Source organism: Paroedura picta, chromosome 3 (assembly GCF_049243985.1).
Source record: "Paroedura picta isolate Pp20150507F chromosome 3, Ppicta_v3.0, whole genome shotgun sequence".
NCBI classification, from domain to species: Eukaryota; Metazoa; Chordata; class Lepidosauria; order Squamata; family Gekkonidae; genus Paroedura; species Paroedura picta.
Window position 1 is genome coordinate 15879485 of NC_135371.1, and position 23701 is coordinate 15903185.

Below are 23701 nucleotides of genomic sequence, written 5' to 3' on the forward strand. Positions count from 1 at the left end.
CCAGGTTTTTAAGCGTCATTGCTGGAAATTAAGTAGCAGGGCAGGCAGTACAGCGAATGTCTATCATGCATACACCTTTAACACTGTTACAGAGGCATACCCAGTCTTGAGCGCTACATGTGCGGGCTACCTTCCGTGAGCGGTTTTGCTTGAACAGTTTTGGAAATGGAATCTCAAGATTTGTTTTTTTAAAAAGTGACATTTACCGCATCACTGGGGAAGCAGGTAATTATAGCTTGCAGCAGATGCAGACCCGGTGGCAGTTCTGTTCAGACACTCCCACGTGTAAGTGTGCCGTGCTGCATCACTTCCTGTGCACAATACACATATCCGGAAGCAGGAGCTTGTTAGGGACTGTGTTTTCCTTAACACGAACTGCAGAGATGGGTAAGTGTGACTTGTCGCCTTCACAACGCCACCTGGAGAGCTCTCTGAATCTGGAGAGCTCTCTGAAGGTGAGACATCAAGAACAGCCCCCCCTGGGGCCAAATTAGACGTAACTTGTTTATAAAGAGTTGGGTCTGGGTTCCAAATGCACGTTCCCCACAGCCCTGAAGCAGCTGTGGGTAACTTAAAATAAAATGCAATAAAGAATGGCCTGTTTTTCTTGGAATGCCACCGTGGGCAGAAGGCAGGGCTCTTGAGTTAAGAACATAAGAAGAGTCCTGCTGGATCAGCCCCTTGCTCCATGTAATCCCGGATCCTTTCTCACACAGTGGCCAACCAATTCTACTAATTTGCCTGCAATTTGCAAGCTATTTTCATGCTCCAACACAGGGCTGGGTGGGAGGAGTTATTTCTGGTTTGGCTGCTCTGTGTCAAGTATTCTGTGCACATGGAGCATTGAAGGTGGAAAAATACTCCCCCACCCAAGGCATACACATGTGCATTATTATGGTGCAGGAAAACAGCTGAGAGTGGGGGAGTAGGAGCCTTTTCTCCTCCTGTGGCAGAATTCAAGGCTCTCCTTTATTTTCAAAAAGCCTTTTCCCTCCACCGTTGTGTGTCTGCAGGGAACCCAACTTTTTAAAATGAAGCATGTCTCGTTTGGCCCTTGAACAGCGTCCGTGGGCCTACTGAAAAGAGACACAAACTGCCTTCTTATCACAACGGCAGAGCTCACCAAGAGAAAAGTCATACGGGAGCCAAAGTTGGCATCTTAAGCCAGGGTAGGAAGGCCTTTATCCAGTTATCCAAGAAACTATCTGATTAATAATTCCAGGACGCTGACTGAACTTTTTCCCCTTTTGCTCCACCCAGCATTGCCTGCCCAGAGGACTGTCCCACCATTTCCCCCTTTTTCTCCTATTGTCCCAAAACACCCCATGACCCTAGCTTCTTGTTCTTACATTCCCTTTGGCGGCCTGGACGTTTCCTCAATAAATACTGCCCTACCCACAGGGCTTGGCAATGGCTAGAGCTCTGATCGACCCCTATCCAATTCTTTTTACCTTTGGAGACAGGTGGGCATGTTTCCTTTATCAGCTATGACGACAAGTCTTGGGTCACCTTTGCGAACGTTTCCCGAAAGTCCCATCTGATTTTAAGCGCAGACCGGACAGGGGCGCTGGTCAGAGGCTTGCAGTGGACCTCAAATGATAAGAAGCAGCAGCAAAAGACCACAGAGCAGGGGTAGTCAAACTGAGGCCCTCCAGATGTCCATGGACTACTATTCCCATGGGCCCTGCCAGCAGATGCTGGCAGGGGCCCATGGGAATTGTAGTCCATAGACATCTGGAGGGCCGCAGTTTGACTACCCCTGCCACAGAGCCCCTTCATCACCAATACTGAGACACAGAGAGAGAAGGAGGGGAAAAATCCCACCGGTTTTATTGAGATGAGGTGCTACGTCACCTCCTAGGCACTGAGCTAAAGGGCACCTTACGTGCTACATGAGACAAAGACCGGGTTAGGAACACACCACAAGGCGCCATGGCTACACCCAGCCTTAGAGTCCACTGAGCTGTGCAGCATAAGAGACAAACATAAAACTGCTAGCAAGGGCAGCGGAAAGCAGTAACTCCGGAGAACCTGCTCTGCTTGGACGGCACCTCCCTTCACGCGCTTTCCCCAGGGCCGGCTGGGGAGATTCCACTGCCCCTTGGCAACCAAGGGCCGATTCCGCACAGCCCCACAGGCACGGTGAGAGCATGGGCAGAGCGTCATGCGCGGTCGTGTGATTGTCGTCTCCCATACCATACTCCCGCTCCTCAGGCCATTGCTTCAGCCTTTTCCGGCATCTCTAGAACAGTGCGCTAAATGCTGTTGTGAACATAGCACCGTCGACGTACATGGCACTTTTCAGAACAGGGGAAGAGAGAGGGAAAGGGGACGACCGTACCCTGGAGAGTGTGCAATCTAAAATCCAATCAAAGGGGAGGTAACAAAGATACGGGAGTTGAATTGTGAGCTGAGTGACAAAATTACACAGCCAATTCTAACCTGAGAAGCACAGCGGCTCTGCCTGTTTTCTCAAGACGTCTGCCTGGCACTCTTTCTGAAGTCAGACAGTCACGCGCGGTGAAGGCACCACAGCTGGGCGGCCGGGGTCTTCTGCGCCGCTGCCGGGAGAGTCAGCTCCATGGAGTTTAGCTTGCTCCAGCGGGCAAGAACAGCTCAACCTGCTGCTCAACCACCTGTCCTGCCTGCAGAACAGACTGCGCCAGTCTCTGAGTCTACTCTACGCTTTCGAGAAGATGAAATGCGTTGTTTGGAAAACAGCGAAAGGAAAAGGTCACTGCTGGGGGTGGGGGGCCGCCACGTCGGTGGCAAAGCGCATGCTCTCCTCCCCGCTCCCTCGTAATGCACATCCCGTCACTGTTGTCAGGCACTTCAGCCCTCTTGGCTTGGCTTGGCTTGGCAGGAGGGACCCTTCCACCAGGGTGCGCTGGCTCAGACCCCATCGCGGAGGCACAGGGCCTCCACTGTGCTGCTCGGGCCCTGCGCCACCCCTCCGATCACAAAGAGCAAGTTGGCAGCCTGCAAGCTCGAGCAGGAGCAGCGTCCGGTGGGCATGGAGGGCAGCGGCTCCCATTTCTTCTTTGCCAAGTTAAAGCTTTCCACGGAGCACAGGGGACTCGACTGGTTTCCTGCAAAGGAAGAGAAGCGACAGCCAATCAGCAGTCACCTAGACCCACGGCTGCCACACGCATTATAAGAGAACTAGATTTAAAGCCCATTTCACATGCAAATGAAATGGGCGCTAGATGGCCTGGGAGAAGGCCTACCCCCCACCCGTGGCTCTCTGGAGCCTTCTCCCCACCCGTGGCTCTCTGGTAGAAGGCTGCCCGGCCCACCCCCCACCTGAGGCTCTCTGCAATCCCGCCCTAACTCCTCCCACACTGCCCTTACTGCTTTATTCAGTCCGTGGCGCTCTGCGCCATGGGGCTGTTTAAAGATGGAAGTAGTCCAGCCAGGTTCCAAGCCCATGCATCTCCTAACACGTGCTGCATGGTACGCACTGCTGCACTGACCAGAGACTGAATTTTGCAGGGTCCTATGATGCTCACAGCAGTCTTGGACTGAGAGCACAGACTCAAGTTAGAAGCAAGGAAAAACAGGTCTTTGGTGGGCTTTTTCCACCACCCCAAGCTGAGCTGACAATGCTAAGACCGTGTGTGACATCAACCCACCATACACACACACACACACACACACACACACACACAGAGTGCCAAAAGCCACAAGGCTGCAGATTTCTAAAGGTTCCATTATCCCGTTCAAGTGTCAATCTTTTCAGGGGTTATGAATTTTCACTTTTACAGGCTGCATTTTACGTTTGGCTATTGCTAGACGTTTGGCAGCTTTTAAGACAGAGGAGGAGGCTGGAGAGAGAGATTGGGGTTTGCATCCCTTTTCTGCTGAGAGAAGAAATCACTAGAGGCAATCCCTCACCCCACAGCTAGAGGTAACAAAGATGCAACCTTCCAAGCATTCCAAAAAAGACATTTTTATTGTGAAAATGACAGGGAAAGCTAGCCTGTACCTAGGGACACGCGAGTCACTCACTTCCTTAGCAGGCGCTGTGTGTGTGGAGGGGGAAGGAAGAGGATTCCGTGCGGAAAGGAGCCAAAAAGCCATTCAAAAGAACCACAAAGTGATGAAGGCACCATGCCTTCCGGAGACAGGCAGGCATCAGCTAGCTGCTATGCATACTCACGTCACACATGTGTGGACATGAGATCAAATATCTGCATTATTTATGCATGCAGTAAGTACCCCGTGGATCTGCCCTCAGCAAAGGCTACAGCACATCGTGTACTCTGCAGGGATTGTCAGGAGCAAAAAATATCCACTGCCATTCTTTTTACCACATGGCAGGAAAGCGAAGGGTCTTCAGCATGAATGCACTAAATGAGACAGACATCGTTTTCACCAGTCAAGGGGGAAAAAATGAAACCTCTCATTCACACGTCAAGGCTGAGATCTTCACTCTTCCCTTCAAGAGCCCCAAAAAAGCACGTTGGTCCTCAACTAGCTTTTTCTGTCCTGGCCCCCACCTGCTGGAACGAGCTCCCTGAAGAGATCAGAGCCCTGCCCGAACTCCCAAAATTCTGCAGGGCCTGCAAAAGGGAGCTCCTCCACCAGGCATTCGCCTGAGACCGACAACAGGTCCCCCCTCAGACATCCCCCTCCATGGCCTGAACCAGTCTGTCCTCTCTAAGGGCTTTAGCTAAGTTCCTGTTCCTGTTATATTGTTGCTTAAGATCACTGAAATTGTGTTATTTAGATTACTGTCGTTGTTGTATTGGTTTATGTTATATATATTACTTCGTTCCATGTTGTATGTAAACCTATGGAAGGGCGGTATAGAAATCAAACAAAGAAACAAATAAATAAATAAGTAACCCCCACAGAATAAAGCAGAGCTTCTGCATAGATTTGTTTTCCAACAGGCCAATCCTCAGCAGGTCTGCAATGGGCCTTACACCCAGAAAGCGCTCTTAGAATTGTACAGCAACTCACTTTGGCCCTGTGAAGAAAACAGATCCCATCTGGATCCCGCCCAATGCTCTCTGGTTCTCTAAGGCAGGGGTAGTCAACCTGTGGTCCTCCAGATGTTCATGGACTACAATTCCCATGAGCCCCTGCCAGCGAATGCTGGCAGGGGCTCATGGGAATTGTAGTCCATGAACATCTGGAGGACCACAGGTTGACTACCCCTGCTCTAAGACACCCTGCCTTAATACGTTTAAAGAAACATCGTAGCAAGTAAGATCGAAGGGTTGGGACACTGGCTGAAGAAACCCAGGTTCAAATCCTCACTGGGCCCTCAAGCGAACCATTCTGCCTTAGCCTAATCCCTCCTGCATTTATTTAATAATACTCTGCTCTCTCTCCTGTAAGATAACCAACAAGAATGCCACTCTATAAGAAAACCCCATTTCAAGGGAAAACCTCAAGGTCACTTAGCTGGGAGCAGACAATACCCATCACGCTAATTTCCCTCACGGTCTGACAGGAAGACTAAACTATAGGGGGGAAAAAGCATAATTTTTCTTTTTCTTCCCTCAAGCTTAGTCCTGCAATCCTCTATAAATCTGTCTTTCTCTCAAGATTAATTATCCTGAAGGAATCCCGTAACTTGTTAGCATAGGGCACATGCAGCAAACTCTGCTTTTAGCCACGATAATTAAATGATTCGGAATGATTTCTCCTCTAGGCCCTCTGCTCAGACACAGCCACAAACAGAATCCCCAGACCGCCCTCTGAGACAACCCTGAAACGTTTTTCCGGCTTCCCGGAAATGACATCAGCAGGCCACAACTCCCTGCCATGCCCCTGGAAGTCACTTGTCACTGGAAGTGACATCACCTAGACACTCCCACCGGATGTGACATCACATTCCATTGCCTCCCCAACCCACCCCAATGCCAGAAATGGCCCAGCGGCCTACTCAACTGGGCAGGCATCCACGGCTCCATCACCACCTTGGAGTACTTACCTCTCTAGGCTTGTCGTTACAGCATGCAACGAGTCTCGGTCAGCAAGAAATTTTATGAACAGAGTCCCTCTCCTTTCCATCCCCACCAGGTCTATCATTGGCCATTTTGGGAGGGGGCGGGTTGGCAGACATATTCATATGTGGTCATATCACCCAGTATCATTATGTTTAATTTTAAAAACATATTCATAGAATCATAGAATCATAGAGTTGGAAGGGGCCATACAGGCCATCTAGTCCAACCCCCTGCTCAACGCAGGATTAGCCCTAAGCATCCTAAACCATCCAAGAAAAGTGTGTATCCAACCTTTGCTTGAAGACTGCCAGTGAGGGGGAGCTCACCACCTCCTTAGGCAGCCTATTCCACTGCTGAACTACTTCGACTGTGAAAATATTTTTCCCGATATCTAGCCTATATTGTTGTACTTGAAGTTTAAACCCACTACTGCGTGTCCTCTCCTCTGCAGCCAACAGAAACAGCATCCTGCCCTCCTCCAAGTGACAACCTTTCAAATACTTAAAGAGGGCTATCATGTCCCCTCTCAACCTCCTTTTCTCCAGGCTGAACATATTATTTATTTATTTATTTATTTATTTATTTATTTATTTATTTATTTATTTATTTATCATACTTCTATACCGCCCTCCCCGGAGGCTCAGGGCGGTTTACATTATAACAGAAAACAATACATAAAACAGTCTGTAGAACATGTATAACTGATAACTAATAATTGTAACCAAATAACAACACAGTATAACAGTAAACAATATGGTAATACAAACAGGTCCAGGGCTTATTGATGGGATTCTGAGGGGGGGAGCAGGGGCCCTTGGTTGCTGATTGATTACGTCTGGTCTCGGCCAAATGCCTGGTGGAGGAGCTCCTTTTTGCAGGCCCTGCGGAACTGTTTAAGCTCCGTCAGGGCCCTGATCTCCTCTGGGAGCTCATTCCACCAGGTGGGGGCCAGAACAGAGAATGCTCTGGCCCTGGTCGAGACCAGGCGGACTTCTTTAGGGCCAGGGATCCTTAGCTGATTGGAGGCATTAGAGCGCAGAGCTCTTTTGGGGGCATAGGCGGGGAGGCGGTCCCTCAGGTACACTGGGTACACTGAATTTGATATTACAAATCAATTAACTTCTGCACCATCGGGGAAACCCTTCTGGGTCATTAAGATACCCCAGGGTTTCACAATGCCCCTTTTGAGGAAGCCTGCCCTAATTTCAACCGTGACAGAATAATTGAAGAGACAGCATGCTGTGGTAGTTGTATGGTAGAGACCTGGGTTCAAATCTTCGCCCATGAAGGCCACCAGAGAATAGAATCATAGAGCTGGAAGGGAACTCATGGGTCATCTAGTCCAACCCCCTGCACTATGCAGGACACTCACATCTTAATCGCTCATCTACTGTAACCTGCCACTCCCTTAAGCCTTCACAGAATCAAGTGACCCACAGCCTAGTTATTCTCTCTCAGTTTAACCTACCCCCAGAGCAGGGGTAGTCAACCCATGGTCCTCCAGATGTTCATGGACTTCAATTCCCATGAGCCCCTGCCAGCAAACGCTGGCAGGGGCTCGTTGGAATTGTAGTCCATGAACCTCTGGAGGACCATGGGTTGACTACCCCTGCCTCAGAGGATAGATTCATGCGGGTACCTGTGCGGCTCTTAAGCAACAGAACAAAATTTGAGCACGGTGGCACCTTTAAGACCAACAAAATCAATCTCTGTTGGTCTTAAAGGTCCCACTGGACTCAATCTTTGTAAGGACAGAACAGAAGGGACAGCCGCAATGACAAAACAAAGATGTGAAATTGAGGAAGTGTCTTTATGCATGCCAATTCTGCATTAAGGTGGAACAAGATTTCACACAGCAAGCAGCATTCTCAAGTGAAATCGTTACGTCTAATGAGGCTGCAAGGATAGGGTATTTGCATTGAAAACCAGTGGCTTTTTCTCTCTATGCACTCTTTCCCCCTTCTGACCCTCAGGCTCTTTCCCTCCCAGCCTCAGCACCCAGCACCCATAAGGATGGAATTATAGGGTGGGAAAACACACATCAGAGCAAGCAATGGGGGTTAAGAGGAACAGCTTTAAGGGGTATCTCTGCAGACCAGCATAGGGCTTCTCTCCCCTAACAAACACCCCCTTGAGTTTTTGTGCACATTCGTGTTCCCCACCCCAAAGCGCCCGATGGCCCTGATCTGCAACACTTACCGAGGCCACCAGCTACCACCACACGTCCACCCAGGCCGCCAGCCACAAAGTCAGCCCTCTTGTCCCTCATGCGGGTGGCCCGGCTCAGCCGACTCCACGACCCTGAATGGGGAAAGGGGTGGGAGGGAGCAGATGTCAGCTTGCCACAAAGGTAGAGGAACTCAGCTTACAGTGGGAAGAGAGGAGCAAGAATCCTGTGTGTTACGGAGGAGTCAAGGGCCTTACATGGAAGTCACGGCAGAGTCTGCACGGGGATTTTTAATCACTCCCAGTCTGAATAAATCCCTTCCGTCTACACTGAATTCGATTTCCATTTTGATTTTGGGCACTTTTCCCTCTGCAACATGCATGATAGATTTTCCCTCTGCAACATGCATGATAGATCCGCAGTTTGCTGGCAAGGGTTCATGAGAATTGTAGTCCATGGACATCTGGAGGACCCCAGTTTGACTACCCCTTCCAAACCTTTAAGACCAACCAAATTAAACTCCGATGGCCTTAAAGGTGCCACTCGATTCAAGCTTTGTTCCACCCTTGGAGGGACTCAAGCCAAGGAGGACACACTTTGGCTAACTTCGGCCACAGGCCCTTCCTTCCTGCTCACAGGGACAGGCTCCCATTTACCTTCCTCCAAGTCAAACATTTCCACAGTGTTGACAAAGTGGGGCCGGGAATAGAAGTTGTGGGGGCCGGGCTGCTGCAGTCCTCCCAGGCTGAAGAAGCAGCCGTCCACCATGGCACAGCTGGCAAAGGCACGCCGGCTGGGCACGCTCGGGTAGCGCGTCCAGCTCCTCACTTCCAGATCGAAGGCTTCCAAGGCCGTGACGGGCAGCTTCCCCTGCCTTCCTCCTGCGGGGAGAGAAGATTCTCAGCCGCTGGATCCCCAGACCCATTCCATGTGGGCCAGGGAGCCAGCCGAGGGTTCGGAGGCTGAGAAGGGAAAGGAAGGCGGCTTAGCCAACCAAACGCCGCCTTTCCAATCCAGGGCAACAAGATGCCTGGAGACAGAGAAAAAGATCTTGTGCAAGCAACTATTAAAGATGCTCTCGGCTTCAGGTTTGTTTGTTTACTGAGATCCATGCAAGGTCACGCCGGAGGAGGGTAGCTCCAGACAAATCAAGAGCTCTTGACTTCGCCATCCCATTACTTTTGGGATTAAGAGACACGTGGACTCCATCGATGCTGTCGTCAGTGACAGATGGGAGTTCACAGCCCCGCTGAGAAACCAGGCGACCAGAGAATGACCCAAGAGTCAAGCACAGTTGTGTAGCAGGAACACCCCGGGGGGTCCTGAGGCGCAAAACCCACCGCCTGCTGACTCAGGATAATGACTTTTTCAATTAACCGAATCTTAGATTGTGCAAACAGGCCCAAGATCAGTCGCAAATAGCATCCCCGCTGGAGTTCCAACAAGCCTTCAGGCCTCTGCTGGAACAATCCTGCATGCTTGGCTGGCCCCCGCCTGACGAGGGATTGTGGTTCTTTGTGGATCTTCCCTTATCTCTCTCTCCTCTCTCCCATTCAGGCTTTGCCTCTCTCCTCACCCTACACCAGGGGTAGTCAAACTGCAGCCCTCCAGATGTCCATGGACTACAATTCCCATGAGCCCCTGCCAGCATTCGCTGGCAGGGGCTCATGGGAATTGTAGTCCATGGACATCTGGAGGGCCGCAGCTTGACTACCCCTGCCCTCCACCCCCAGCCTCACTGAAGATTGTACCGCCTCTGTACATAAACCCAGCCTCTGTTGTACTGTCGGTAACATCTTGCACATCCTTGAGGGCAGGGACTAAACCAGCTCCATCCCAGCAGGCGGCGTTGTCATGGGCACAGGAGGACAAGAAGTGGCTAGGCGGGCCCGTGCTTTCAGAACTGCTGCCAGGACCCTGAGGACGTGCACCACGGAAGACAACCATGGCGCAGATGCCAGCGGGTGGATCCTGCCCTCGGACCCTGTCCTTACCCATCACGTAGATCTTGTTTCCGTGCAAGAAAGTGGAAGCTCCGTAGCAGGGCGTGGGCATCGAGGGCAGGGACAGCCAGAGATCCTTTGCCGGCTCGTACAACCGCACCAGCGCTTGAGGAGATGTGTCTGAGCCCATCCCGCCTAAGGCGTAAACTGCACCATCTGGAAGAGAGGAGGGGGCAGTCAAAGGAGTGGGCAGAGAGAGGGGGGGGTGGGAGAGAGTACGCAAGCAGTCTGCCCATGCCCGCTACCAGATGAAGTCACAAAAATAGTCACTGCCAGGAGCAATCAGGGTGGCTGAATATGTTGCCTCCGACAGCAGTCAACCCTGGACCCAAACTGAAGGGAGTAAGGAAAATCACAGGCACTTCAGACTCAAAATCTGGAAAATCGCGGTCACCCAAACTTAAACCATCAATGTAAGTTGGCATAGCTGAGGGTGGAAAAGGCTTCTAAGACCCTACAGTTGCTCCAGTGAGCCAGAGGGAACTTTACCACATAAATTATCAAGCCATTTTCAGGTCTGGGAAGAAGTCCCATCCATCGATTAATTCAAAAGAAATTCCATCTAAACATCCGGAAGAAGTTCCCGACTCAGTGGAATAGGCTTCCTCAGGAGGTGGTGGGTTCTCCATCTTTGGACATTTTTAAACAGAGGCTGGTTAGCCTTCTGACAGAGAGGCTGATTCTGCGAAGGTTCAAGGGGGTGGCAGGTTACAGTGGATGAGCGACAGGGTTGTGAGTGTCCTGCACAGTGCAGGGGTTGGACTAGATGACCCAGGAGGTCCCTTCCAACTCTATGATTCTATGATTGCACTGATTCCCTCTGCGTAATCCACCTTGAGCCCAAGTGAGAAAGGTGGACGATCCATAATGCTTATAAATAAAAAGTAGGTGCCCTTCATTGGCAAAGGAATGCAGCCACTCACGACTGGCATTTCATGTCAATGCGATATGTTCTATTTGTGTACAAAGCAGCTGTTTTGAATTGTGGCTCAGGATCTAGAAGTGAGTCATGAAGCCCGGAGAGATAAGGTGGGGAAAAGAACAACCCAGGACAAACTGGAGGCTTGATAGCAAAATTTGCATTGGCATCTCCATAATGGATTTAATAGCCATGAAATAATAATGCCTGTTGCTCAATAATACTGCCATGGGTATGTATACCTGTTCAAAATGAAAAACCTAAAAACTAATTCCACACTAAGCGATGTGGAATTCTAACATTCAATTTTGAGGAAAGGCAAATAAGAAGAGGCCCCCTATCCTAATTCTGCCTTCTTAGGCTATGAACCTCCAAGAGACTGGAGGGGACCAGTGGGGATATGAGGGGCTAGAGTTCACTTGGAGGGAATCCTAGCCCCCCGTCCCAGTGAGGCGCCGGCCAGGCCAGCCCCCCAAACTGCCCCCCAGTGGCCCAGCTCATTAAGAACAAGGTCCTGTATGCGTGTATGAACTACCTCCCTCCTCCCCAGGGGCAGTCAAACTGCGGCCCTCCAGATGTCCATGGACTACAATTCCCATGAGCCTCTGCCAGCATTTTCTGATAGGGGCTCATGGGAATTGTAGTCCAGGGACATCTGGAGGGCCACAGTTTGACTGCCCCTGTCCTAGGCCCAACTAAATCCTCAATTTGCCAGGCTTCTAAATTACCTGTGCACAATCTGAGATCTTTAAAAGGGAAGATTTGTTTCTAGTTAAATAAACAGCCCTGCCAATCAGAACACAAAGGCAAAGCAAAAGAAACAACAAACTGTGTGGCCTGCGATATCTTAGGAGCGCAACGAAGAAAGGGCGAAAATAAAGTCTCTTGATTGTGTTTTCTTTAAACAATTTAGAGAGTTGATGCTGAAAGCTGAGCTGAACACGGTCCGTTATAGTCTTGTTTCGATTGTATTTCAGCAGCAGCAAAAACCTACACAGCATAGAAAACAGACCTAAGGAGGAACCAAGCTCAAAGTGGCTGTTTTAGCTTGCTTTGCCTAAGTGATGCAGCCTGTAATTCATCTTTCCTCTAGATTGTTTGACTTAGCCTGAAATAGGGCTGAGAGCCCAGGTTTCCTGCCAGCCGCCATTTTTAAGTCCCCCCAGATGAGGATATTAAAAATAACCCATCCCTCTCATCAATCACCAGAAATGGAGGATAGATTCAAATGTTTAGCCATAATGGTCTGAAGTAGCACAATAAAATCGGAGTCCAGGAGCACCGGTAAGACCAACAAAGATTTATTCAGGGCGTGAGCTTTCGAGTGCAAGCACCCTTCGTCCGACTATGATCTTCTTACATGACAGGGAATATAAGGAGGTATGCTTTCCTCACAGGAGGTCTTTATTACCGGGTTCTCATACAAAGGAACGCTGCTGCAAAGGAAATGGAAAGTAGGGGGAACTGGGGGCTGAACTTAAAGTGCAGGTGTTATAAAGGGGAAGGAGAAGGGCAGTGCCAGCAGCAAGCAGATGGGCACACATATGTTTGGGGCTTCTGCCATTTTCTTGCCTTTGCAGCCAAATATAATCCTTTATTAAATATATATATGTCTGTGTTGGCTAAAGTGTCTTCCATTAACTCAGCACCCAAGAGTCACAAAGCTCCAGTCTATTCCTAACTAATATTTTGTTTATATTCCACGTAAACCCACGTTGACCCAAGTGGATAGGTTGTTAGCTTCAGTAAGGCCGACCACTTGTCATCGGGATCACTGGTCCCCAACCCCCGGTCCAGACCGGTACCGGTCCGTGGATCAGTTGGCACTGGGCCGTGGCTCCTCCTCGTCCTCCTCCCTGGCTGCTGCCTCGGGGGCTGCCCTGCCACTCTGCCGCCGGCTCACCTTTGGTGCTCTCCAGCGGCCGCCATGGCTGGGGCTCCCCCTTGGCACGGCAGTGCGCACCTGCTGCTGGCAGCACCCCCAGCGGGCGGCAGGAAGTTAGGGGCGCCAGCAGGAAAGCAAGTGGAGCAGGGGCTCAGGCGGCGACGTCCCTCAGCAAAAGACTACCCCCCCCCTGGGCCTCAGTAAAATTGTCAAGCATTGACCGGTCCCCGGTGATAAAAAGGTTGGGGACCACTGCTCTAGATCCCTGCCCTTCTTGGTTACTCGAATCAAATGGTATTTTGGTATTATTAAATGGTAATACAAGGGTATTTCCAGGAGGCTAGGGAAAAAAAAACATTATTGGATCACCAGGACCCAGACGGTTACCGCCCCATCCCACACCTAGCATTTCTGGAGAAGGTAGTTGAAAGGGCAGCCACAGACCAACCCCTACCATACCTAGAAGAAACTACGGCCTTCAGTCCATCCCAGGTGTGCTTCCATCCTGGCCATGGGGTGGAGACAATCTTGGTGGCCCTGATGCACAAGTTCAGACATCAACTGGATATCACCCAATAAATGTTTAACAAATGTAAAAATATAAATTAAACATTAATTAACTCCCACCCGTTCGGGAAACCCTTCCCGGGCTACCAAGAAACCCCAAAGCTTCACAAAACCCTGGCTGAGAAAGCCTGTGTTACTATAATATTATGCGACTGTGTTGGAATTTGCTCTGGGCTAGCTTGCAAAGGAGAGTGGTCAAGAAATCCCAGAATAAAAAATAAATAAAATACATCAGCAGAGCCAGTTTGGTGTAGTGGTTAGGAGTGCGGACTTCTAATCTGGCATGCCGGGTTCGATTCTGCACTCCCCCACATGCAACCAGCTGGGTGACCTTGGGCTCGCCACAGCACTGATAAAACTGTTCTGACCGAGCAGTGATATCAGGGCTCTCTCAGCCTCACCCACCCCACAGGGTGTCTGTTGTGGGGAGAGGAATGGGAAGGTGACTGTAAGCTGCTTTGAGCCTCCTTCGGGTAGAGAAAAGCGGCATAAAAGAACAAATTCTTCTTCATCTTCTTCTTCATCTTCTCCTAGGTCAAACAGCTAGATGAGCCTTTGTGAGGGAATCTTTGTTTCCCTGGCCTGCTGTTGTTCTGCCTTTCTACTCTCAAGATGATTCTTGTTTTTTTAATTTATTTTATTTGGTTATATTTATAACTCCCCCCTCCCGGCTCACTTCTCAGCCAAGCTTGTTTCCTACCACCCAATCTATCATTTAGTTCTCTCAGTTTTGGCACCAGCCGTTTCAGTGCAGTGTGTCTTCTGGCAAGGAGGCAGAGGAGAAGGTCTGATTTCGAACTGCTCTTTGCCACCGGTCTTTAAGCAGCTAAGTAAAACTCTTTAACACCCACATATGTCATTCAGGTCACATATTAAGCTAAACAGGATGCGGGAGGCTCTACACAAAGAACATAAAAAATTGCAGTCAAAGAAGTATGTAAACCCCCATGTTCGGAATGCGGCTGGGTGTTCTGAATACGATCCATTTCACTCTAAAGTCTGCCCCGTTGGGCCGAACTAGGAGCAAAGCGTCCAACGGCCCTTGAAACAAAACAAGAGGAGCTGGGGGGGTGGCTTAAAAAAACCAAAAGCTGGCTGAGTTATTATTCAGTAATACGGTCAAGGAGCATTAACAGAACCGTCTCTTCCTCACAGAGTCCCTACTGTTCAATAATCCAGTGGTGGTTAGTCTTTCAGGACGGATTTATCCCCGCAGTAAAGCCGGAGGAAATACACCCCCAGTTAATCCCATTTACCAAGTTGCCCCTGGGGTGCCAGCAGGAAGAATGCGCTAAGGGGAGCCCTAAAGGCTCTTAGGGATGAGATATCTTCTCATTAGTCACAAGAACCTTGAACAAGACCGCATCTCCCACCTTCTAGCAGAGAGTCCTATTCTCCGTGATGGCTGACATGAGGTCTCTCCCCCAACACCCAAACCCCTCAAAACAAATGGAAACAAGTCCCCCCCCGCCCCCGCCCAGTCTTAGCCTGTTTGGTGTGGTGGTTAGGAATGTGGACTTCTAATCTGGCATGCCAGGTTCGATTCTGCACTCCCCCGCATGCAACCAGCTGGGTGACCTTGGGCTCGCCACGGCGTTGATAAAGCTGTTCTGACCGAGCAGTGATATCTGGGCTCTCTCAGCCTCACCCACCCCACAAGGTGTCTGTTGTGGGGAGAGGAAAGGGAAGGCAAATGTAAGCCGCTTTGAGCCTCCTTCGGGTAGGGGAAAGCGGCATATAAGAACCAACTCTTCTTCTTCTTTTTCTTCTTACTACCACCTGAGAGGTCCCCAGCACCCGTCGTTCCAGATGCGGCCCCCACCCCTCCCTCGGCAACATTCCCCACAATGAATAACACAGGGATGCTTGGCAATCACATCTAATTATACTCGCCTCATTGTATCCCTGGAGATGCCATGGCAACCCAGCCATGCTGCCAAGTTTGGTCTCCAGCGTAGCCGGCCCACCGCTCTGCAAGAGAGGACTCAAAGGCTTCCCTCCTCCAGAGTGGAACAAGGGCTTGTCGACAGGGACGCTACTCCCTTGGCCCACGGGAAGCCACCTCTGATGAACTGTTGCACCGGGCTGGCCAAACCCAGCAGCAACCGGGAGAGGCAGTATGGGGACTGTTGTCCAACATGGTAACTCAGAAGCATGGAGGACTCGATGCCCAATTCTAGTAGACTTGTATTTAGCCGCCTTGCTCCCACCACGCCAGGGGGAACGGCTCCGAGCTCTCAGCACCTTCCGCTGCCACTATGAGTGTCCACAACACTCCCTGGGGAAGCTCCCCTTATGTCCAGGGCAGGGATAGCCTAAGAGCCATTCCACAAAGCACTCCATTGGGTCAGATTCTCACTCAGCTTAGCCTGCCTCCCAAGGTTGCTTTGAGGTCAAGCAGGCAAGAACTTTTATTTATTTACTTTATCCCACCTGCCTTCCTCATGAGGACTCATAGCAGTTTACACCATTCCCCTCTGCTCCATTCTGTTCTTTAGGATGCTTTGGGCTGATCCTGCGTTGAGCAGGGGGTTGGACTAGATGGCCTGTATGGCCCCTTCCAACTCTATGATTCTGTGATTCTCACAACAGCTTTGAGAGGTAGGTTAGGCTGAGAGAACGCAGTTGGGCTGGACCCCGGTCACCCAGCAAGCTTCCGGTGCCTGCTCTGCCACGGAACTAGGCAGGGATGCAAAACCTCAGGCGACTTATTTTAAGCAGTTATCACAACAAAGAGAAAAATGGATCCGTTTATGTAAAAAACATTTCCCCCCCAAGTGTGCCGAAAGATCACTTCCGTCGACATTTAAGGGCTCTTGCGGTGCAATTAAACACTGGATAATTCCGGTGAATGGAGAGATGAAGCCGATAAATTATTTACGTCTGCTTTGTATTGGCCAATTCACCTACATGTAACCTCCCTCCTGGGATACTCTATGCTGCCAGCTGAAATATTTATACTGCAGACTGCGAAACAAGACTCTCATGACTAAACAAGGCAAAAATTCACACACACCCCTCATCCCTTCCCCCATTCCGTCTTCCCTGCCAATTGCTTCTGCTCCTTGCTGGAAACATGCTTCCTACTCAAGTAAGTGTTCTCTTTTTCTATAAGCTGAACTGCCTCGGATTGTTAATGCAGCCCCCCTGCCCGATGGCAGAGTGCAGCATTTTATAAATACATTTTAAAGACAGGGGCCATTCCAGGCTGTGGCGGCTGTATTTTTGACTTATGAACTTCTTCGTCTGGTACGATCTACAGATATGGACTGCCTGGTTGTAATGTCAGAATTATTGAACGGAGGACCAAGAAAATCAATATCTCTGCCCACATTGAAAAGCCTCCGATCAATGGCAGCTCACATGCTTTGCACATATTAAGGCCCAGGGTCAACGGTCAACATCTCCAGATTTCTTGGGCGTGGGGGCTGCTCCCGTCTTCATTTATGTTTTTCATTTGGATTGGATCAATTGGTATCCTACCATTAACAGCTGGGTAAAATTTAAAGACATATAAAAAAGAGAGAGAAAAAGAGAGAAAGAAAGAAATATCCCAAGGCTACTAACAATATTTTCAAGATTTATACAGAATAAAGAAAAGTAAAGTAAAAAGTCTCTTCGTTCTATGTTGCTTTAGAAGAAGATGAGTTGGTTCTTATATGCCGCTTTTCCCTACCCGAAGGAGGCTCAAAGCGGCTTATAGTCGCCTTCCCATTCCTCTCCCCACAACAGACACCCTGTGGGGTGGGTGAGGCTGAGAGAGCCCTGATATCACTGCTCGGTCAGAACAGCTTTATCAGTGCCGTGGCGAGCCCAAGGTCACCCAGCTGGCTGCATGTGGGGGAGTGCAGAATCGAACCCGGCATGCCAGATTAGAAGTCCGCACTCCTAACCACTACACCAAACTGGCTTTATTGGCTAGATCCTAGAATAAAGCAACATAGGACAAAGAGACTTTTTACTTTACTTTTCTTTATTCTGTATAAATTTTGAAAATATTGTTAGTAGCCTAGGGATAGGCTTTCCCCCCCTCTCTCTTTGATTGTAGACACTACAAATCATCCCATTTGTTTGTATTTGGGTTAATTTGTGTGTGACTAACTTTAGCTAGAGCTTCTTGTGGCACAGAGTGGTAAGGCAGCAGACATGCAGTCTGAAGCTCTGCCCATGAGGCTGGGAGTTCGATTCCAACAGCCGGCTCAAGATTGACTCAGCCTTCCATCCTTCCGAGGTCGGTAAAATGAGTACCCAGCTTGCTGGGGGGTAAAACGGTGCTTCCACAGGGGATACCTTTACCTTACCCTTAGTTATCTGCCTACATTTTTATCCTGACCTTTGGCATAATGGTCAGAATAGGTCAGACTAGGAGGTTTGAAGCCTGCTCTGCCACGGAAGCTTGCTGGGTGACCGGGGTCCGGCCCAACTGCGTTCTCTCAGCCTAACCTACCTCCCAAACTACTATGAGAACAGAACGGAGCAGAGGAGAATGGTGTAAACTGCTATGGGTCCTCATGAGGAAGACAGGTGGGATAAAGGGAGTAAATAAATAAAATAAAAGTTCTAGCCTTCTTGACCACAAAACAACCTTGCGAGGTAGGCTAAGCTGAGTGAGAATGACTGACCCAAAGCATAGGCATGGGGCGCTTTGTGGAATGGCTCTTTGGCTATTTGGCCAAACCTGGCATACTAGGCAGTCCATGCATATGAGAGGCATACTAAGAGTCCATGCATAGAACGAGAGAACCTGAATCAAAGGAGAAAACAACCTTCATTTTGCTTTTTCTTAAAACGGCTGTGAAAATAAGGTTGGAAACACCAGGGCTGGCAATTGCTCCAGTAGTTCCCACCCCCCACCCCCATTTCACCAAGTCAACGAATTTGCGTGCGTCTGCAAAATGAGGAAGACGGATAGTGAAAAAGATTCCCAGTGAAAAGCATTCCCAGGAGCAGGGTCTTGGGTTTGATTTAAAGCCCCGGAGGGAGGGCAAGATGCTGCGGAAACGTGATTCACTGGCAGACTCTCATGGCCAAGAATGCACACAGCTCCCTGAATTAAGACAGCTCCCTCCTTCTGTGCTAGCTGGCCACTCAGCCAATCAGAATCATCTTTAAGTAAATGCATTTGACTTCTAGACTCGATCTCATGCTTTTACTCTGCGGAGGGGGGGGGGGAACTGCCGCTCGCTTCCCCATGCAGAAACCAAATTACACCTCCTGGGATTCTCAAGGCAATAAAATGGGATCTGATTACAATGAAAAGGGGCTGCAGCTCCATGGCAGAGCACTGTATGTCCCCAGGTTCAACCCTCTAATGCAGGGGTAGTCAAACTGCGGCCCTCCAGATGTCCATGGACTACAATTCCCAGGAGCCCCTGCCAGCGAATGCTGGCAGGGGCTCCTGGGAATTGTAGTCCATGGACATCTGGAGGGCCGCAGTTTGACTACCCCTGCTCTAATGTCTCCAGCTAAAAGAGAAAGGATCAGCTGGCGGGTGAAGTGAAAGACTTTATGGGCCTGAGACTCTGGAAAGCTGCTGTCAGTCAAAGTAGACAATACTGACCATAGCAGTACAAGGGCCTGACTCAGTACAAGGCAAGTAATAGGGCACTGGGATACCAGTGCGGTGTATCAAATGTTACCATATAATAAACAGACTTCTATGGAGTATTCAAACTTCAGTAGTTCTTTAATGTCCAGAATATTAAACAAATCCCAACGCGTTTCGCTGTGTGGCTTTTTCAAGGGACATCAATTTCAGTGTTTTCGACAGGAACTTCAGTTTAGAGAAACAATCTCTTAACAGAGAGTAAGACTGTTATAACAACTGCTACTCCTAGCTTGAGGCATTCCAGACGCCTTGAATCTGGTCCTTCACTGGGTCATAGAATCATAGAGTTGGAAGAGACCTCCTGGGTCATCTAGTCCAACCCCGTGCACTGTGCAGGACACTCACAACCCTATCGCTCACCCACTGTAACCTGCCACCCCCTTGAACCTTCAGAGGAATCATCCTCTCTGTCAGATGGCTATCCAGCCTCTGTTTAAAAATTTCCAAAGATGGAGAACCTCCCACCTCCTGAGGAAGCCTGTTCAACTGAGGAACCCCTCTAACTGTCAGGAACTTCTTCCGGATGTTTAGACGGAATTTCTTTTGCATTAATTTCATCCCTACCCCTCCTATTTCATTTTGACTCAGTACAAGGCACCTTCATGTGCTCAGGTGAATAATTCAGTAAGATTAGATTCCAGAAGCAAAAGAGGCAAATATTAAAATGCCTTTCATTACTCACAGAAATATTACCAACTGGCCGCTAAGTTCAGCACGATAAACTAAAAAATCAGAAAGAGTAATAACGTTTACATCCCCATTTTCAAAGATCAAATTATCAGCTATTTATGCCCTGTCAGATAAGGCTTTTAAATCTACTCCCAATGGCATGAATCACTGTAGTTGGAAAAAAGGAGGCAAAAAGAGAGAGAGGGAGGGAGGGAGGGAGCGAAGCCTGGGAACCAAAGACTGTAGCAGAGAGTAGACAGGAATCAGAAATGGAGATCAGATACCCTGAAAGCGTGTCACATTTTCTGCAACAATTTATTATCAGCAAAAAACCCCGAAAAACCAACCACCAAGTCTGCTAACTGCATGAGCCAATAGCGTATTTCTGGTGCAAATTGATGTCTTCCCAGGTCCTACAGAAAACGCCTACTTGCCAGCTTGCTCCGGCATTCTTTTGTGACTTTATTTGTGGCCTAGAAAGGAACACCGCCCCGAGACATGGTGAGGGACAGTATGTAAACTGAATGAATAAATTAAAATAAATAAATAAAAACAAGCCATGCTGCAGTGTTTGTAAAGTCCCCGCTTGCTCACCTGGAAGCAACATCCCCTTACTTTCTGAAGCCCAAATGATAGATTTAGACAGCACAGAACCCAGATCTTAGGTCCAAGTTAAAATATGATGCTGGGGAAAGCTTACCCAATGTAACACTGCACATGTCTGTGGTGCACATTGCTAAACCAGCTTGTTTGCACATCAGGGGATCCACAGAAAGTTACAATGGTGGTGTGGCGACAGTATGTGTGCAGCGAACAAAAGATGTGCCACGGGCATGCAAATGCCACGTGGGTAAGTTTTTCTTGCTTGATTCCCACATTAAAAGTGGGAGTTATCTTCTTTAAAAGAAGTAAGCCTCTTCTGCCTCTCCTCTGAAGAATTCAGTGCAGCAGATGTGGTTTTTCCTCCCCTCTCCCATTTTAGCCCTGCAAGAACTGTGTGCGTGTGTCACTGGTGACTGAACGATTATATAAAAACATATTTTATACATTCCTGTGTGTTTTAAAACAACTGTGTGTGCTTAAAATTGACCTCTGAGGAAGGCCTGCATGGGTCGAAATGCGTTCATTCTTTGGGTTACTAGGATATAACTAACTTGTGTATGTGTGACTTGTATAGTAAAAGTGTCACTCTGTGCTGTTTTTATTGTTTTTAATATATTTGAGCCCCCCAAGTAAAATTCAAATGAAATAACATCTATAATCATATAAAGTTTGAGCTTCCTCAACCTTTCTCGGTTCCCAAGAGCGTGTGACTGGCCGCCTAGCAAACTTCAGGGCAGAGTGGGGATCTGAACCCGGCCTTTCTAGCTGGGGGCTGCAATTAATTTTTAGTTTTAAATCTATATCACATGAGTTCTCTGTCGGAATATCAAACCTCCTCCCTAAAACACAGCAGGATTCTACTGCAGTGGGAAGTGTTGTCCACTTGCAGCCGACGGACGGTTTGTCCTTAAAGTTTCCAAGGCGAGAGATAACCAAGGATGGTTTGCCATTGCTGGCCTGCACGTAGCAACCTTCCTTCATGGCCTCCCACCCAGGTACCAACCAGGGCTGACCCTGCTTAGCTTCTGAGATCACATGAGACCAGGCTAGCCTGGGCTGTCCAGGTGAGGAGGGCCTGCTGCAAACTACTTTGCGGAGTAGATCCCCACCTACCTTACCTTTCTCAACCGCAGAGATGCCCATAGCAGCCTGGGCGAGGTCCGCCTTCCTCTCCCACTTGCCCTCGTCCATGTTGTAGACTTCAACTGACGCCAGAGGGCTCTGTGCGGAGTCCACCCCTCCGATGACCATCAGCTGCTTTCCCAGCGTCACTGCGGCTGCCCCTGCCCGAGGCGTAGGCATAGGCGGCAGGGGAAGCCACTTCCGGGAAACGACATCCAGCATTTCCACCGTGTCCAGGGGGAACGCCTGCTGGCTGCAGCCCCCCACCACAAAGAGGTGCCCATCCTGGTAGGCCGGGCTGCAGTACACGCGGCAAGTCGGCAGTGGGAGGAACGTCTCCCAGAAGAAGGATTTGGCGCTGGCAGCTTCCATTTTGCCCCGCGGCTGGACATCTCAGGAGGCAGCCATGGCGACAGTCTCCGTACAGCCTTGGCGTTGCGGCCTGCAGGTATTCCACGCAGCCCTGAGGGGATCCGTGGGGACAGGCCTGAGAGAAGCAGGAGGTCCTACTTCCTCTGCTGCTGAAATGCCACATCTACGAGGCATGAGTGGAAGGGGAAGCCGATAAAACTGCCGGGAAGGTCCAGAATGCGCTGAAGGAGCCAGGGAAGAGCACCAAGAGGTCTGAGGGATGCTGGTTCCAGCAGGAAAGGAACCATTCCTACCCAGAATGCCTAGGGCTGTCTCGAAGCTCTCTCTGGACACCAAGGCCAAGCCTCGACTGATGGGAGTTCAGCATGAAGCATCAGCCAGTTTTTGGGGGGGCGGAGCTCTCACGGAAAGCCCTCGTCCGGTCGGTGCCTCTCAGGTCTTTCTACCGATGTGGCTGGGAAGTCTGCAGGGGAAGGGGCAGGGAAGAGGGACAGAGAGGGGAAGGGGGGGAATAATGTTACTATAGAGACTGCCACATGACCGTAACTTTAAGGAAATTTGGCTGTGGAGAACAACAGGTCACACTGGCTTACAGGGAGCTTCTGCTGCCCTTTATGTCCAGGCAACAATCCCAGATTCATTAACTGGAGAAGGCTTCGGGCAGCCTGGGCTTTGGGCTAGAACTAACAACATTCAGCACCAATTATGCTCGACACACAATTAAAGCTGAAAAACACAGCCTGCCTGTGGCCCACCGAGGCCTTTCCCACAGAGCCTGCCCCCCCCCCCCCCCCGCCATGACTGGCCCAGCCCTGATCAAGGCAAGCAGAAGGGAAGCTAGAAAAGGCAGGATCCGATCAAGGTCAGCATCCTGGTGTTTCCAAGGAGGAGGAGGAGAGGAGGAGGAGGAGTTGGTTCGTATATGTCGCTTTTCTCTATCCGAAGGAGTCTCAAAGCGGCTTACAGTCGCCGTCCCTTTCCTCTCCCCACAACAGACACCCTGTGAGGGAGGTGAGGCTGAGAGAGCCCTGAGATTACTGAAAAAGAAGAGTTGGTTCTTATATGCCACTTTTCTCTACCCGAAGGAGTCTCAAAGTGGATTACAGTCGCCGTCCCTTTCCTCTCCCCACAACAGACACCCTGTGAGGTGGGTGAGGCTGAGAGAGCCCTGATATCACTGCTCGGTCAGAACAGCTTTATCAGTGCTGTGGCGAGCCCAAGGTCACCCATCTGGCTGCATATGGGGGAGTGCAGAATTGAACCCAGCTGGCCAGATTAGAAGTCCGGACTCCTAACCACTACCTGGACAAATGGCATTCAGAGGTATACTGCCTCTGAATGTGGCAGTTCCACTTATCTATCAGGCTAAGAGGCTGATGGACCCATCCCCCAAGAATGGGTTGGATTCCCTTTCAAAGCTTCATGAACTAGCAGCAGTATTTTATTTATTTACAAGAAGATTCGTATTCTGTCTCTCCAGGCCGGCTGTATCCAGTGGCAGTGAGTTCTGTTAATTATGCATGATGGGGGGGGGGGCTGTATAGCTAAATAAAAAAATTGTTTCTAGTTTACTGTTGCTGTTTACCCAAGTTAAATCGCTGTAGTGGTGCAACCTCCAGTGATGTGTGCATGCAACTCTGTTAATTTATGTTCCAAGAAAGCTCGCCACTTCCAGATGTTACTGACAAACCGCCGATTTAAGTATGCCTGCATCAGGTCATCAGGCTTCTACTGCATGAAGCTCTCTCATTTTTAATGTTCCCCAAATGCAACATACACTGCCCCCCCCCCCCGGGTCTACAACAGTGGTTCTCAACCTTCCTAAT

At 49.6% G+C, this 23701-nt stretch overlaps 1 protein-coding gene across 7 annotated transcripts in view; it reads right to left on the minus strand.

Annotated features, from left to right (window-relative positions):
• Window positions 1-1799: 1799 nt before the first annotated feature.
• The window catches only part of KLHDC8B (kelch domain containing 8B), a 34364-nt gene continuing 12462 nt past the window's right edge, over window positions 1800-23701 (minus strand). For all 7 annotated transcript variants that reach the window (XM_077324881.1, XM_077324882.1, XM_077324883.1 and 4 more), the window contains exons 3-7: window positions 21500-22338; window positions 10122-10286; window positions 8784-9008; window positions 8160-8261; window positions 1800-3089 (exon numbers count right to left, since the gene is read on the minus strand). In XM_077324881.1, the coding sequence (XP_077180996.1) occupies window positions 2893-3089; window positions 8160-8261; window positions 8784-9008; window positions 10122-10286; window positions 21500-21875 (1065 nt within the window). In that variant the 5' untranslated portion in view covers window positions 21876-22338 and the 3' untranslated portion in view covers window positions 1800-2892. The remainder of the gene's footprint in view (window positions 3090-8159; window positions 8262-8783; window positions 9009-10121; window positions 10287-21499; window positions 22339-23701) is intronic.